We start from the raw sequence: 12,657 nt of genomic DNA, 5'->3' as shown, positions 1-12,657 counted from the left end.
AAAGCAGACCTTTCTTCTGGAAATGTTCCAAATCACAGAAGAATAAGGAAATAGCCAGTGCGACTCGGCGAAGAGTTCCCTCAGATCATCGTTCTGTTGTTTCTTCAGTTGCTGGGTGTGTCACTCAATCAGCGTTTGCTCTGTCCATATTTACCTTCTAGTGTTCTCGAAATGTTCTTTTGGGTCAGGGTTCAGAGTTGAGTTAAGAGAGTTGAGCCAGAGCTAAACCCTTACACCGCGTTGAATAGCAACAGAACTGCTGACATTTATTCTCCTGCGTCTGTAAGTCTGCGCTTTGTCGTCTCTTCAACCCATCTATTAAAGATGTATAGGGTGTAAAGACCTTAGACTTAGGAATGATAGGCCTAGGGCTTATGGACCAAGGACGTATATACCTAGGGCCTGGATATCAAGGACACAGAGGCCTCGGTGGTATATACCAAGGAAGTAGAGACCAAGGATCTATGGACCGAGGACATAGAGGCGTAGGGTGTAGGATTCGGGTTAGGGCATCTTGTTATAGGATACCTACAGGTAGGCTACTGACATCAGGGTTCAAACCCAGAACCTTTATTTTCTGGGTTCTACCCTCCAACTGACCTGGACCTAGACTTTCCGGCACACGTTAAATGAATCCCTCCTGCAGTTTATTTACGAGAGTTATACTGATAATCACTTCATCCACAGCGTGTCTAAACTTCAGAAAACTCGACCGAAGAGCCAATCAACAACTTCATGAATAAAGGTCCTCCTCTCCTGTGATGTGGGAGGAAGAATCTCCCATCATCCGCCTGTAATGACTCTAATTATGCACATCATCATCACAATCACCATCAACATCATCATCATCATCATCATCATCATCATCATCATCAGCCTGGCCTCGACCCCTCCCCTCCCCGCCTTCCTTGATGGCCCAGCAATGGCGACCACGGGCATGTCATCAGCTGTTGGGAGAAGGTGATTGGTCAAGGCTCATTAAGATGGCTGCCACCGCCACTCGCGTCATTACCCAACAGGTCTGTGTCCTGATCGCCCAAACCTCACAGGTTCCATCTGGGGAACCACAGACCCTTGATCACCCCGTCCCGAAATGAGTAATACCCCCCCCACACCCACACCCCCCCACACCCCCCCACCCCCACCCCCATTGGCTCAGCGGCCTAGATTGGCATTTAGGAAGAAGTTGTTGTTTATAGTCTGCATGACTTTGAGGAGTGAAAGGACTACTGAAGATATCAGGTAAATAAACACAATCGTTTGGAAAAGGCAGCAGTGTGGGTTGAGCGGCCACCCGGCGGCCGTCCATACAGGCGATTAGGCCTCAGCGTGCTCCAGGCTGGAAATAGGCAAGAACAAAATAACCCGTCTGCGGGGAAAATGAACAAAGGCATACCTTGCATACGCCTTTTTATTTATGCAAACATATTTTTCCCGGCACTTCTTGCACCATGGAGGATTGGTGACTTGCCTGACCCGATTTATTTTCTTTTATTCCCGCCATCGGATTTTCTGATTCCCACTCTCCACAGAGACCCTGCTGGGCTCTGCAGCGGCACCGAAGAAAAAAAACATGTTGGAAAACAGTCGACTTCTTCAGCCTCAGCCAGCCGGAAAGAAAACGACTTCTTTGGATGTATGCTGCCCGCTTCAGTGTTCCCCCAGCGAAGGGGCCCCTGCTATAGGCCCCGGCCCCCGTGTCTCTGGGGGCCCGGCCGGGGACCCTCATTAGGCCGACTCTGAGGCGTCGTAGGATCGATGGGAGGGGGGGCGGGAGGGGGAGTGTTTGCGGCTGTCTGGGTGGTATTTTGCCAGGGCCCGGGGCCTATTAAGGCCCGCAGACACATTCATCTTCCACCGACTAGCAGGGACGACCGATGGAGGAGCTGGGGCACAGGAATAAATACACACACACAGACCAATACACGTACACACACACACACACACACACACGGATATACAGTTCATACACACACCGTCTTAAAATACGGCCATGTATACAGTCACATACACACTAACACAAACTAACACACACACACGCGCTCAAAAACCTGCATAGGCCAGATGTATTCACAGACACACACGGACAAACAAACATTCACACAATCACACCAGCATGTAGGAACCAACACACCCACACCCACACACACACACACACACACACACACACACACACACGCACGCACACAAACTACTCCCCGCTCCGGTGCTTATGGAGCCTGCGGGGGCACCGGCTCGGCAGCGTGGCTGTGAATGAAACAAGCACACCTCGCTGTGCGGCTGATCGATCGCAGGAGGAGGAAATTATTCGGAAATCTTCCGTCTTCACCAGCTGGTTAACCTGCAGAGCTCAGAGCCCCACGGTAGCTGCCCTCACGCCATCAGAGCACAAGGTTGTTCTGTACACCAGGTCCTGAGAGTGAACTGGTAAAATACGCTGTAAACAGGAACATAATCTGACACCGTGACCATGAAACCTCGTCCCCCGTCACCGACGTCCCCTCGATCCTGACCACCAGACGTCATCAGCACCCGGACTACGAACTAGATGGCGAGATGTTCAAGGGTTATGACATCAGAACCCTTGACCCTTGATCGCCGATCTGATGCTACGCCACACCATGCCGCCTCCAGCATGGCGCTCCATCCGACGAAGCCGCCTCCCACCCGCCCCCGTCCCTAAACCCCCACGGACGAATCAAAACGCCTCAACATAACGGCAATGGCCGCCATGTTCCTGGCTCCATCTAAATGCTAATGGCGACGCAGCTAAAGCGAGCGAGGAGGTCCAATGCGCCTGCTCGCCTAATGTGTGTGTCGTGGAGGTGAGTGGGGCCTTCTTGCTTTGTGCTGATATACTCAACGCTTTGAGATCACTATCTCCCTGATAGACAAGGGGGGTGTGGTGACCACAGGAGCGAGGGGAGGGGAGGAGAGGGGGGAAGAGAGGGGAGGGGAGGAATCAGGAGAGGGGAGGAGTGAGGGGTGGTGAGGAGTGAGGTGAGGGGGGAGGTCATGAGAGGGGAGGGGAGCAGTACGGGGAAGTGGAGGTAGGGGAGGGGTGAGGGGAGGAGAGGAGTGAGGGGAGGAGAGGAGTGAGGAGAGATGAGGAGTGAGGTGAGGGGGAGGAGTGAGAGGGGAGGGGAGCAGTACGGGGAAGTGGAGGTAGGGGAGGGGTGAGGGGAGGAGAGGAGTGAGGGGAGGAGAGGAGTGAGGAGAGATGAGGAGTGAGGTGAGGGGGAGGAGTGAGAGGAGGTGAGGAGTGGAGAGGAGTTGAGGAGTGAGGTGGGTTAGGGAGTGCGGTTAGTGGGAAGGGAAGGATTCCTGACGTCGCTCAAACAGCGAGAGGAGTTGATGGATTATGCTGACTGACTTCTGACTTAGTGAATTCAAACCCACATTCATCTGCCAGCTTCAACCGGGAACCTTTGGGCGGGGAGTGTAATACCCTGGACCACCTTATAATAGTTTATCTTATGATCTACGTGGCTGTTTATTGACCCGTTAAACATCAACCTCATGCCTAGCAATAAATGTACCCGTTGTGTTCGACTGGTCCACTTCAGCTGCTGTTACTCATAGTGCCAGTTTGTTCCGGCGGTTCGCCTGGAAGATTGTATTCATCCATCAATTTTAAAACACAGCACAGTGAAGCCTGAGTTGTATTCCTGCCGTTACCCAGAAACTCTCTTGGAGTCTACAGCTCCTAGTAAGATTGGTAGTGATTCCTAGTAGCATTGGTTGTTAATGGGTAGTAAAACCAATTGTACGCTTCGATGGTGGTCAGCCTCGCTTATAAAACTGAATCTAGATTAAATGTATGAGTTTAGTAAGTGTTAAAAAGTGAGCATATAGTAGTACTTTATTTACTTTGATAGATACTATGATACATAAACTTGCCTGCATGCTTTCGGTATTTAATGATATAATAAAATAATGTTGTGGTATTTTGGTAAATAGCTAATTTGTGGTGATGGCATGCATAAGACAATATTTGTGCATAATTGTCACATTGCGGTGGAAAGCAATTAATTAGTTGTATGGTCATTTTACATATCTCTTGTAAGGGAATAAATATGTGCTATAGAATGCTGGTGTGTGTCAACCCGTTGAGGTACACAATGTATAAGTAATTTAACTAAATAATCGTATTATCCTCAATATATCTATGAATAAAGGATTAAACAAGAGTTCTTTCACAGAGAAAGCTAAGTGATGTCATTGTTGTGTTGACGTGTTTTATTCCTCTCCACTCTTTGTGTTGTTTGCGTAATAACACAGACACACACACTTCTGTTTGTAACACGTTGAGCTGTATTGTAAACATAAACAAACAAACAAATAAATAAATAAATTAACAAACAAACAAACCTAAACATAAGAACTGTAGTAGACAATTTCCGTCCATCAAAATAGACAACTAATGGCATCTATGTCGGCAAAGTAAATTGTTTCACTTTTTCTTTAGAAAACAACAGCGTCCTACAGGAAGTACGTCATACAGGAAGTACATCATAGAGAAGGGGGGGGCGTCAGGGGATGACATCATCGTTGATCAGTTGAACATGGGGGGACATGAGAGAACAAGGGTCATGAACGTTTACTGCTTAGCTAACACTGGCTAAGCGAACGCTGAATGACCTAAGACTGGTTTAGCTAACACTGGCTAAGCAAATGCTGGCTAAGCTAATGCTAGCAAAATTTTACCCAGCTAAATTTACAATGGCTAAACTCACACTAGCTAAGCTAATGCTGGCTTAACTCACCCTGGCTAAGCTCACACTAGCTAAACTCACTCAGGCTAGGCCAATGCTGGCTAGGTTTAAGATAGCTTAACTAAGGCTAGCTAAGCTAAGAATGGCTAAGCTCACAATAGCTAAGCTATGGCTGGCCAAGCTAACGCTAGCCAGACTAAGCCTAGCTTAGCTAAAACTGGCTAAGCTCTGGCTAGCTAAGCTAATGCTGGCCGAGCTATTGCTGGATAAGATAATACTAGCTAAACTAAGGCAAGCTAAGCTAACACTAGCTAACATCATGCTAGCTAAGCTAATGCTGGCTAAGCTAACACTAGCTGAGCTAGGCGAGAAAAAATGCTGACTTACAGATGTCTGTAAGTCAGAATCCATCGGACAGCATAAGGAACACAGGGTTATTGACCCAGCCAGCAAATACAAATAAAATCTAAAATAACACCCTTTTGTCCTAACCGACTTGCCATGCTCCAATCCTACAAATCTGTACAAAAGAATGAGGTTGACATCATTACTGGAGGCGAGCCGCGCACCACGATGAAAGCATCGAGTGGAAAGTAGTTATGTGAATTAATGTGGCGAAAAGAGATACATTCATCCGCACTCTGTTCTGCCCATGTGGCCGATTCACTCAATACGGCTCTGCTCAGCAAACTATGGGACAATACGTGGTACTTTTACGAATATCCGAGGAGAATCACAGTTTTGTGTGTAAAAGACATACCTGGTGCTGTGTGACCTTGAAAACACAATTAGTGAACTTTGTTAATCTGTCTGAGTGGGAAGAGAAGCAACCAGGTAGAGACTGGTATTAATTCAGCTGGCTGCCGGTTTACGCTCTTATGGGGACACTGAGAAAGTCCTAACACGAGGAATTAACAGAAATAGTGACACACTCGGGCACACACACACTCTTACACACACACATAAAGACGCAAAGGCCACATACGCACACAAACACATACACAGATACAAAAGCACATGCACGCACAAATCACACGCACACACACAAACACACAGACGAACAGACACAAAACCAAACAAACACACATTCTAACACACACACACACACACAGATGGATAGCCTACATGCAAACAGAGGTGTACACGCACACACAGGGACAGAGCCACATGCAAACACACAACAAGCTAACGCACACACGCGCACACACACACATACACCCACGTCATATGATGGTCTTTTGACTTCTTGTGATGAAATAAAAACATAATATAAATACAGTATCAACTCAATAGGGCAAACACAGTATTTATGATCCAGATATTAGAATCTTATATTATCCATTATGTCCACTGAATGAATGCCCTCTTCCTCTATGTCAAAGTATTATATGTATATATATATATAATGGCGTCCAAAGAGAGTGATTGTGCTGTCAATAGTGTATACACGTCTTAATACATAAGGCAGTTCATAATAAGTGCTTAATCTTTAATAGCAGGGACACTTTCCAGTCCCAGATTACATCTCTCAGGTTTCCATCGCATTCTGACATCACCAGGTTGAACAAGCCCAAACAGCGATTGCAGTTCATATATCTCACCACAGGCAGTGCTGTTCCTGAAAGTGCTCTTTTAGTTTGGTAAAATCGTATGATCCGAATATGAATTCAAATGTGAAAGGAAACATCTCAATGTTCAAATAGGGTGTGGTGTTGATGTTCGAAGCTGCTGTTAGACCACAGGAAGATGGATGATTCAACTGCACACAACGCCTCCTTCACGTATTTTGCTTTGCCTATATATCATGTTTGCTTGTCGATCTTCGACGACTTATCGTGGAGTTTTGATTGGTACTCACACATGTAATTACTTTAAAATATATATTTTTAAATAAGATTTGTGAATCAGACGCACACACAAAAACATACGACTGAGATAAACTGAAAAATAAAGTAAAAGAGTCCAAAACGTAACCTTTTATCATATCTAAAGCTGCTAAAATAGCATATTTACAATGGTTTATTGAATGCCAGGGGAAGCCTGTGTTTTCTCACTAATAAGCTGATATGTTCTGGCTCAAAGGACACGAGTAGAAACAAAGAAAGAACAAGTGAATAATTAAATAGTTGTGCTTTTTAACCGACAAACAAACCCACTGGAATGCGCTCGTTGTTGATCGATAGAGTTCAGAGTTTAGAGTTCAGCTTCTCAGTCCGACAACAGCTCCCAGTATAAACCCTAAAGATAGTCTTCGTTATATAAAGTGATCACAATTTAAGTTTGAATCTCACATCCGCTGTATTAAATGATTAAAAAACAGTTTATTTCATCGCAGTTTATTGTTCACGGTAGGTTGCGTGGCTTTCAGCACATAGCGTGCAGACAGAGCCCTTAAGTCGTTCCAGGAGAGAGGATACGTCCTGGTGACACAGGAAGCCAATGCTACAAACAGGAAGTGGTTAACAGGAGAACAGAACCTAAAGCGTTTGGATGTGTACGCTCGGGGCGAGATTGACTGGGTTCAATGCAGACCCGCAAGTCTGGCTGTCTGTTTCTTGGGGGGGGACAGCTGCTATGACGACCGGTGCTATGGTGACGGTCGCCTGGAGAGACCGTTGCCATGATTTCTGTCTCCGAAGGTATACATTACCCAAGGTGGCCATCGCTAGCGATGTCCATTGCTTAGGGTGACCATCGCCCCTAAAGTGACTATCGTTATGGAAACCATCGCTATGAATGACGTTGCTGGAATCGACATTATTAAGGGTGACCGTCGCTACGGAAACCGTCGCTAGGGGGGGTTGATGGTCGCTAGTGTCACCATGGCTAAGGGTGACTGTCACTATGGAAACTGATGCTAGGGGCTGTCCGTTGCAGGGGCAACCATCGCTAAGGTCTACCGCTGCTACAGTAACAGCAGCTAGGGCTGTCCGTTTTGCGAAGGGGGGTGACCGGCGCCGAGGTGCGACGGTTCCCAGGGATGTAACCAGGGGTAACCGCCAACACTAGACGGTGACCTCGTTCTTACTGGCGGTGCGGTAGTTGTGGGGTGCGGGGACGTACTGCAGGTGGTCCACCGTGTGCATGCGGCGCGACGCGAACGCCTGCCGCTTGGAGGACGACGGCCCACCGCCGCCGCCGCCGCCACCGCCGCCGCCGCCGCCACCGCCGCCACCGCCGCCGCCGCCGCCATGGCCCACGGTCAGCGTGTTGTAGTCGTGGCCGACGGTCAGCGTGTTGTAGTCGCGCGGCGTGGGGTGCGAGTGCATCTTGATCATTTTGGCGTGGCGGTCCACCTTGGGCGTGGTGGGCATCAGCATGTCGGCGTGGGACATGGCGCGCGCCATGGCCTTCTCGCGGAACTTGTCGCGCCGCATGGTGGGCGACAGCAGCAGCAGCGGCTCCTGGGAGTGCAGCCGGTCGGCCGACAGCAGCTGGTCCTCCGAGAGGTGCCGGCTGCTGCCGTAGGCCGCCGCCGCCATGCCGCCGTAGGCCGACAGCCCGTAGTCCCCGCCCCCTCCGCCGCCCCCGCCGCCGCCGGCGCTGCGCCGGGGCGTGCGGGGCGGGGACAGCACGTGGTCCTGGGACATGGCCCGCTGGACCCGGCGCGGCCGCTGGCGGGGAGGCGGCTCGTCGCTCAGCTTCACCATGTGGGTGGGCCCCCGGGGGCCCGGGTCGTGGTGCTTCCTCATGTAGTAGTCCTCGACGTCCTTATCCGCTGCAGGGGGTAGAGGGGGGGAGGGACACAGAGGGAGAGAGAGAGGGAGAGAGGAAGAGGAGGGGAGACCAAGACAGGAATGAATAATCTCTTTTAAATTGTAGTTTGTTGTTTCCTTCCCGATTCACCGCCTCACAGGAGAACACCACCGCCTCACCATTACCACGTCGGCGTCAGTACCGCCCTACCTGCGGCTCACCATTGTCAACGTAGCCACCGCTAAGCTAACCAGAAGTGCCCGTCTTGCCCCTGTAGAGAGGCGGGGGTGACGGAGGCACCTCGAGGCTCCTGGCGCTGCTCGGTGCTCGGTTCCACGGTGGACACTTGTGGCCACTCAGCTGTGCAGAGAGCAGATCAACAGCTCCGTGGGCCTGGCTGGTGGAACGTTAGGGGCCATGAGGAGGTTTCTACGGCCGGGTGGCCCGGAGGTCATCCTCCTCTCAGTGGCCTCTCCAAGGGGTTTCCATGGGAGGGAGGTCAGCTCCTTCTGCTTCTCCAGAGGAGCCTTCAGGCCCCCCCCCCCCCCCCCTCACGGCTTGGCTAATGAAGGGGGGGCCCTGAGTGCTTCAGCCCGGCTGTGCTAACAACGCCCCTGTCCTCCGATGGCCGGGTGGGAGTGACATTATCCCAGGAAATGTCATCTTCGAGACGAGAAGTAATGAGGTCATCCGCAAGCTGCGGCGCAGAGGGCCGTGATAGGTCAGTCTCTTGGTGCGTCTTTGCAGCCTGATTGGCCAGTGGGAGCGGTCACGTGACAAGAATGTTTAATGGGGAGATCGCTGTGGTTTGATCCAGCAGGAGATGAATGCTGCTTTAACAAACATTCATACTGAGATGCTCTGGGAGGCAGACAGAATGAACTTAGTGATAATTTTGTAATGCTACACTGTGAGATGATTGGGAAGGGGCTCCATATAATAGGGTACCATGGTCACAGAGAACAGATGAAGGATTTAATTCTGTAGAAGGAAATAGAATAGACTTCTGGCAGGATTCTGTTCCAGAACTCATCAAATTCCTTGCATCTAATTGCGTGTCTGTGTGCATGTGTTTATGCTTTTCTCCATATAAGTTTATATGTGTGTGTATAACTACAGTAAGTGTGTGTATAATTGTGAGTGCTGTGAACAACTCTCCAGAGGATTTGTGGAGAAATCCTCCGTCCTTGATGCATATGATCCTGATTAGTTGTCAGCCAACCATAGCCCCGTGATGCGACAAATCACAACCTCAATGACCGCCAATCAAAACCCCTGAACAGCCAATCCATAATTGGCTGTTCAGGGGTATCCATAATATCCATAATTTAAGTATCCATAATTTAGCTAAAAATGTGCTCAAAAACCCATTCTGCCCGTCTAGCTTCAAGGCTGCAGGGATCTGTATTCATTTTCAGACTTTAGCAGCCGAGAGAACTCTCCTGTTCTCCTGTTTTTAGTGAGCCTCTCTTTTGGAAGGTCTAGACTAGAACTAGCCTTGAGTCACGACTCTTGCCTGTTGTACCTTGGAATGACTGAACCACTGATGGGAGGTTGGATGAGGACAACGTTGAGAGGCGGCATGGGGAGTGAACGTGTCGTATCCGGGCATGCCAACAGGGTCACATGGGGGTGGAGGTGGGAAGCGAGGCACACATGGCGACCCAGATAGCACTGCTGTGACATCCTTAACATCACCACGACAACGAAAAACATCACGTCACTGCGCAACGACGACATCAACATCGCGTTACGAACAGCAGGTGGAGGCACCAGGTGACCGAGTCAGGTGACCAGGCCACCAGGTACCCCACCCGGCAAGCCCCGCCCCCCCAAGCAGGATGACGAGGAGCAGATGGAGTCGAGACGGAGGGATGACAAGAGGATGGGAATGCATGCGCCCCATTCAGGTCCTCATGCCAAGTATGGAGATGAGGAGGAGAAGACGATGAGGAGGAGGAGAGGGAGGAGGAGGAGGAGGAGGAGGAGGAGGAGGAGGAGGAGGAGGAGGAGGAGGAGAAGACAATGAGGAGGAGGAGAGGGAGGAGGAGGAGGAGGAGGAGGAGGAGGAGAAGACGAGGAGGAGGAGGAGGAGAAGACGATGAGGAGGAGGAGAAGGGAGGAGGAGGAGGAGGAGGAGGATGCAGAGGAGAAGACGAGAAGGAGGAGGAGGAGAAGACGAGGAGGAGAAGACGAGAAGGAGAAGGAGGAGGAGGAGAAGACGAGAAGGAGGAGGAAGAGGAGGAGGAGAAGACGAGAAGGAGGAGGAGGAGGAGGAGGAAAGGGAGGACACCAGACATCGTGTCAAACATCACCACCACACATCTCTCTCTTAACGGACGCCACTGCGGCGAAACAGAGGAGGGGGGCGTGGCCTCGGAGAGGGCCGGGCTGTCCTCGACGTCGGCCCCGCCCGGAACACGTGCAGGAGCAGGGGGGGAGGCGGGGCTCAGGCGAAGGCGGAGAGACGGTCGAACGGAGGACCACCTACTTAATCTATGGAGGGAGGAGGAGTATTTACTCAGCGCAGCCTTGAGGGGGGGCAGCTCGAAGGAGGGGGGGAGGGGGCTGAGGTTCTGGAAGGAGCGCGACAGGTCGTAGGGCTCTGTCGCCGACGTCAGGATGTTGTTCCCCCGCTGCGGGCGATCTACAGAGAGAGAGAGGGGCAAGAGAGAGAGAGAGGGGGGCGAGAGAGGGAAGGGGAGAGGGGGAGAGGGGGAGAGGGGGAGAGAGGGGAGAGAGTGAGAGAGAGGAGGAGCAGGGGAGGGAGGGAGGGAGGGGAGAGAGAGAGAGAGAGAGAGAGAGAGAGAGAGAGAGAGAGAGACAGAGTGTGTGTGAGACAGACAGTATTGATATTATATATGAGAGAGAGGAGCACGATATCAATCCACAGTCAACCAATCACGAGAGAGTACTCTGGGAGGTGTGTGTGTCTGTGTGTCTGTGTGCGCGTGTGTGTGTGTGATCGTGTGTGCGTGTGTGCGATCGTGTGTGTGTGTGTGTGTGTGTGTGTGTGTGTGTGTGTGTGTGTGTGTGTGTGTGTGTGTGTGTGTGTGTGTGTGTGTGTGTGTGTGTGTGTGTGTGTGTGTGTGTGTGTGTGTGTGTGTGTGTGTTCCCACTGTTAACAGTCCAGACTTCAGCACGCATGCATCAGACACGTATATTTAGATGTTTGTGTGAGTATTGTAGCTATAGATGTATGCATGTATAGATATAGATATATGTACCCACATGTATGCAGGTGTATGTGTACAACTTACCGTGTCTCATTTGTCTGTGGGCTAACAAACCGAGTGAAAAAGAAATCAATCAATAATCAATAAACCTATAGCAGATCAAAGTTTCACAGAGTTTCATAATGCAGGGATGGGGTGTCGGGGGTGGTCAACGTTGCTGCCATCGCTAATGCGACGCAGCCCCAGACTATTGACCTTTTCACTTTCATCCTAAGCTATCAGAGGATTTAGCCCATCTTTTCAAACCAGCTTTTATCCGAATGAATCTAGATGCAATTAAGTGGAGCAGGGTTAGGGGCTGCGGGGGTCTGTGACATTGGGGTTTGACCCCAAACCTCTGGCCTGGGGGTCAAACACCCGCTAGGCCAGCCTGCCCAGGCGAGACTAGAAACCTGTTGTGTCACATCGCATCCTGGATCCACTCAGACAGATGAATCGACCCGTGAAGGCTTCGGTTTAGAATTGTTCGGTACTTTTTTAAAACTCTTTGTTCCTTTGGTAGTGTTCGACGGAGGAACGGGCATCAAAACAACGTCCGGAGCAGTAGAACATTCCGGACTCGTTTAAAATATAGTCTGAAAACATTCACAATGTCCGCCATGTCCCGGGCGACGCGGGAGGCTGGGGGGTAATTACGCATGGCTTTGTTGCTCCTCGTTCCGAACAAAATCACATCTAGGAAAATAAATGAGGGATCAATAAAAGTGATTGGTTTCTCAATAAGCGCCAACAACCTGGCACGGCTTCATTTCCCAGCCTCTCATTCTCTCAACTTTTCATTTCCCTCCGAGAGTGCGACGACGGCGGCGGGTTTTCTCTTCTAAACGTTTTCGCCCGTGACACGCGGAACCGAAGGAACGTCCGGGGTCTCCGTGTGACTTTATTACTTTCCTCTTTATGAAGACTCGTTCATTTCCACACCCCATAACAAAATCTCACATCGTCCTGCTTTGGGGATCTTGACAATTTGAATACAAATCTTCGACTCCAAATCAAGTCTTCATCTTCAG

General features: G+C 50.3%; 1 protein-coding gene across 1 annotated transcript in view; it reads right to left on the bottom strand.

Annotated features, from left to right (window-relative positions):
* Positions 1–7,720: 7,720 nt before the first annotated feature.
* LOC130370973 (protein shisa-6-like) overlaps positions 7,721–12,657 on the bottom strand; it is a 45,037-nt gene continuing 40,100 nt past the window's right edge. The window contains exons 6-8 of the mRNA XM_056576554.1: positions 11,672–11,692; positions 10,933–11,058; positions 7,721–8,433 (exon numbers count right to left, since the gene is read on the bottom strand). Of these exons, the coding sequence (XP_056432529.1) occupies positions 7,721–8,433; positions 10,933–11,058; positions 11,672–11,692 (860 nt within the window). The remainder of the gene's footprint in view (positions 8,434–10,932; positions 11,059–11,671; positions 11,693–12,657) is intronic.

Source organism: Gadus chalcogrammus, chromosome 2 (genome assembly GCF_026213295.1).
Source record: "Gadus chalcogrammus isolate NIFS_2021 chromosome 2, NIFS_Gcha_1.0, whole genome shotgun sequence".
NCBI lineage: Eukaryota > Metazoa > Chordata > Actinopteri > Gadiformes > Gadidae > Gadus > Gadus chalcogrammus.
Note: the sequence above shows the minus strand (reverse complement) of the source record. Positions and strands in the feature narration are given on the sequence as shown.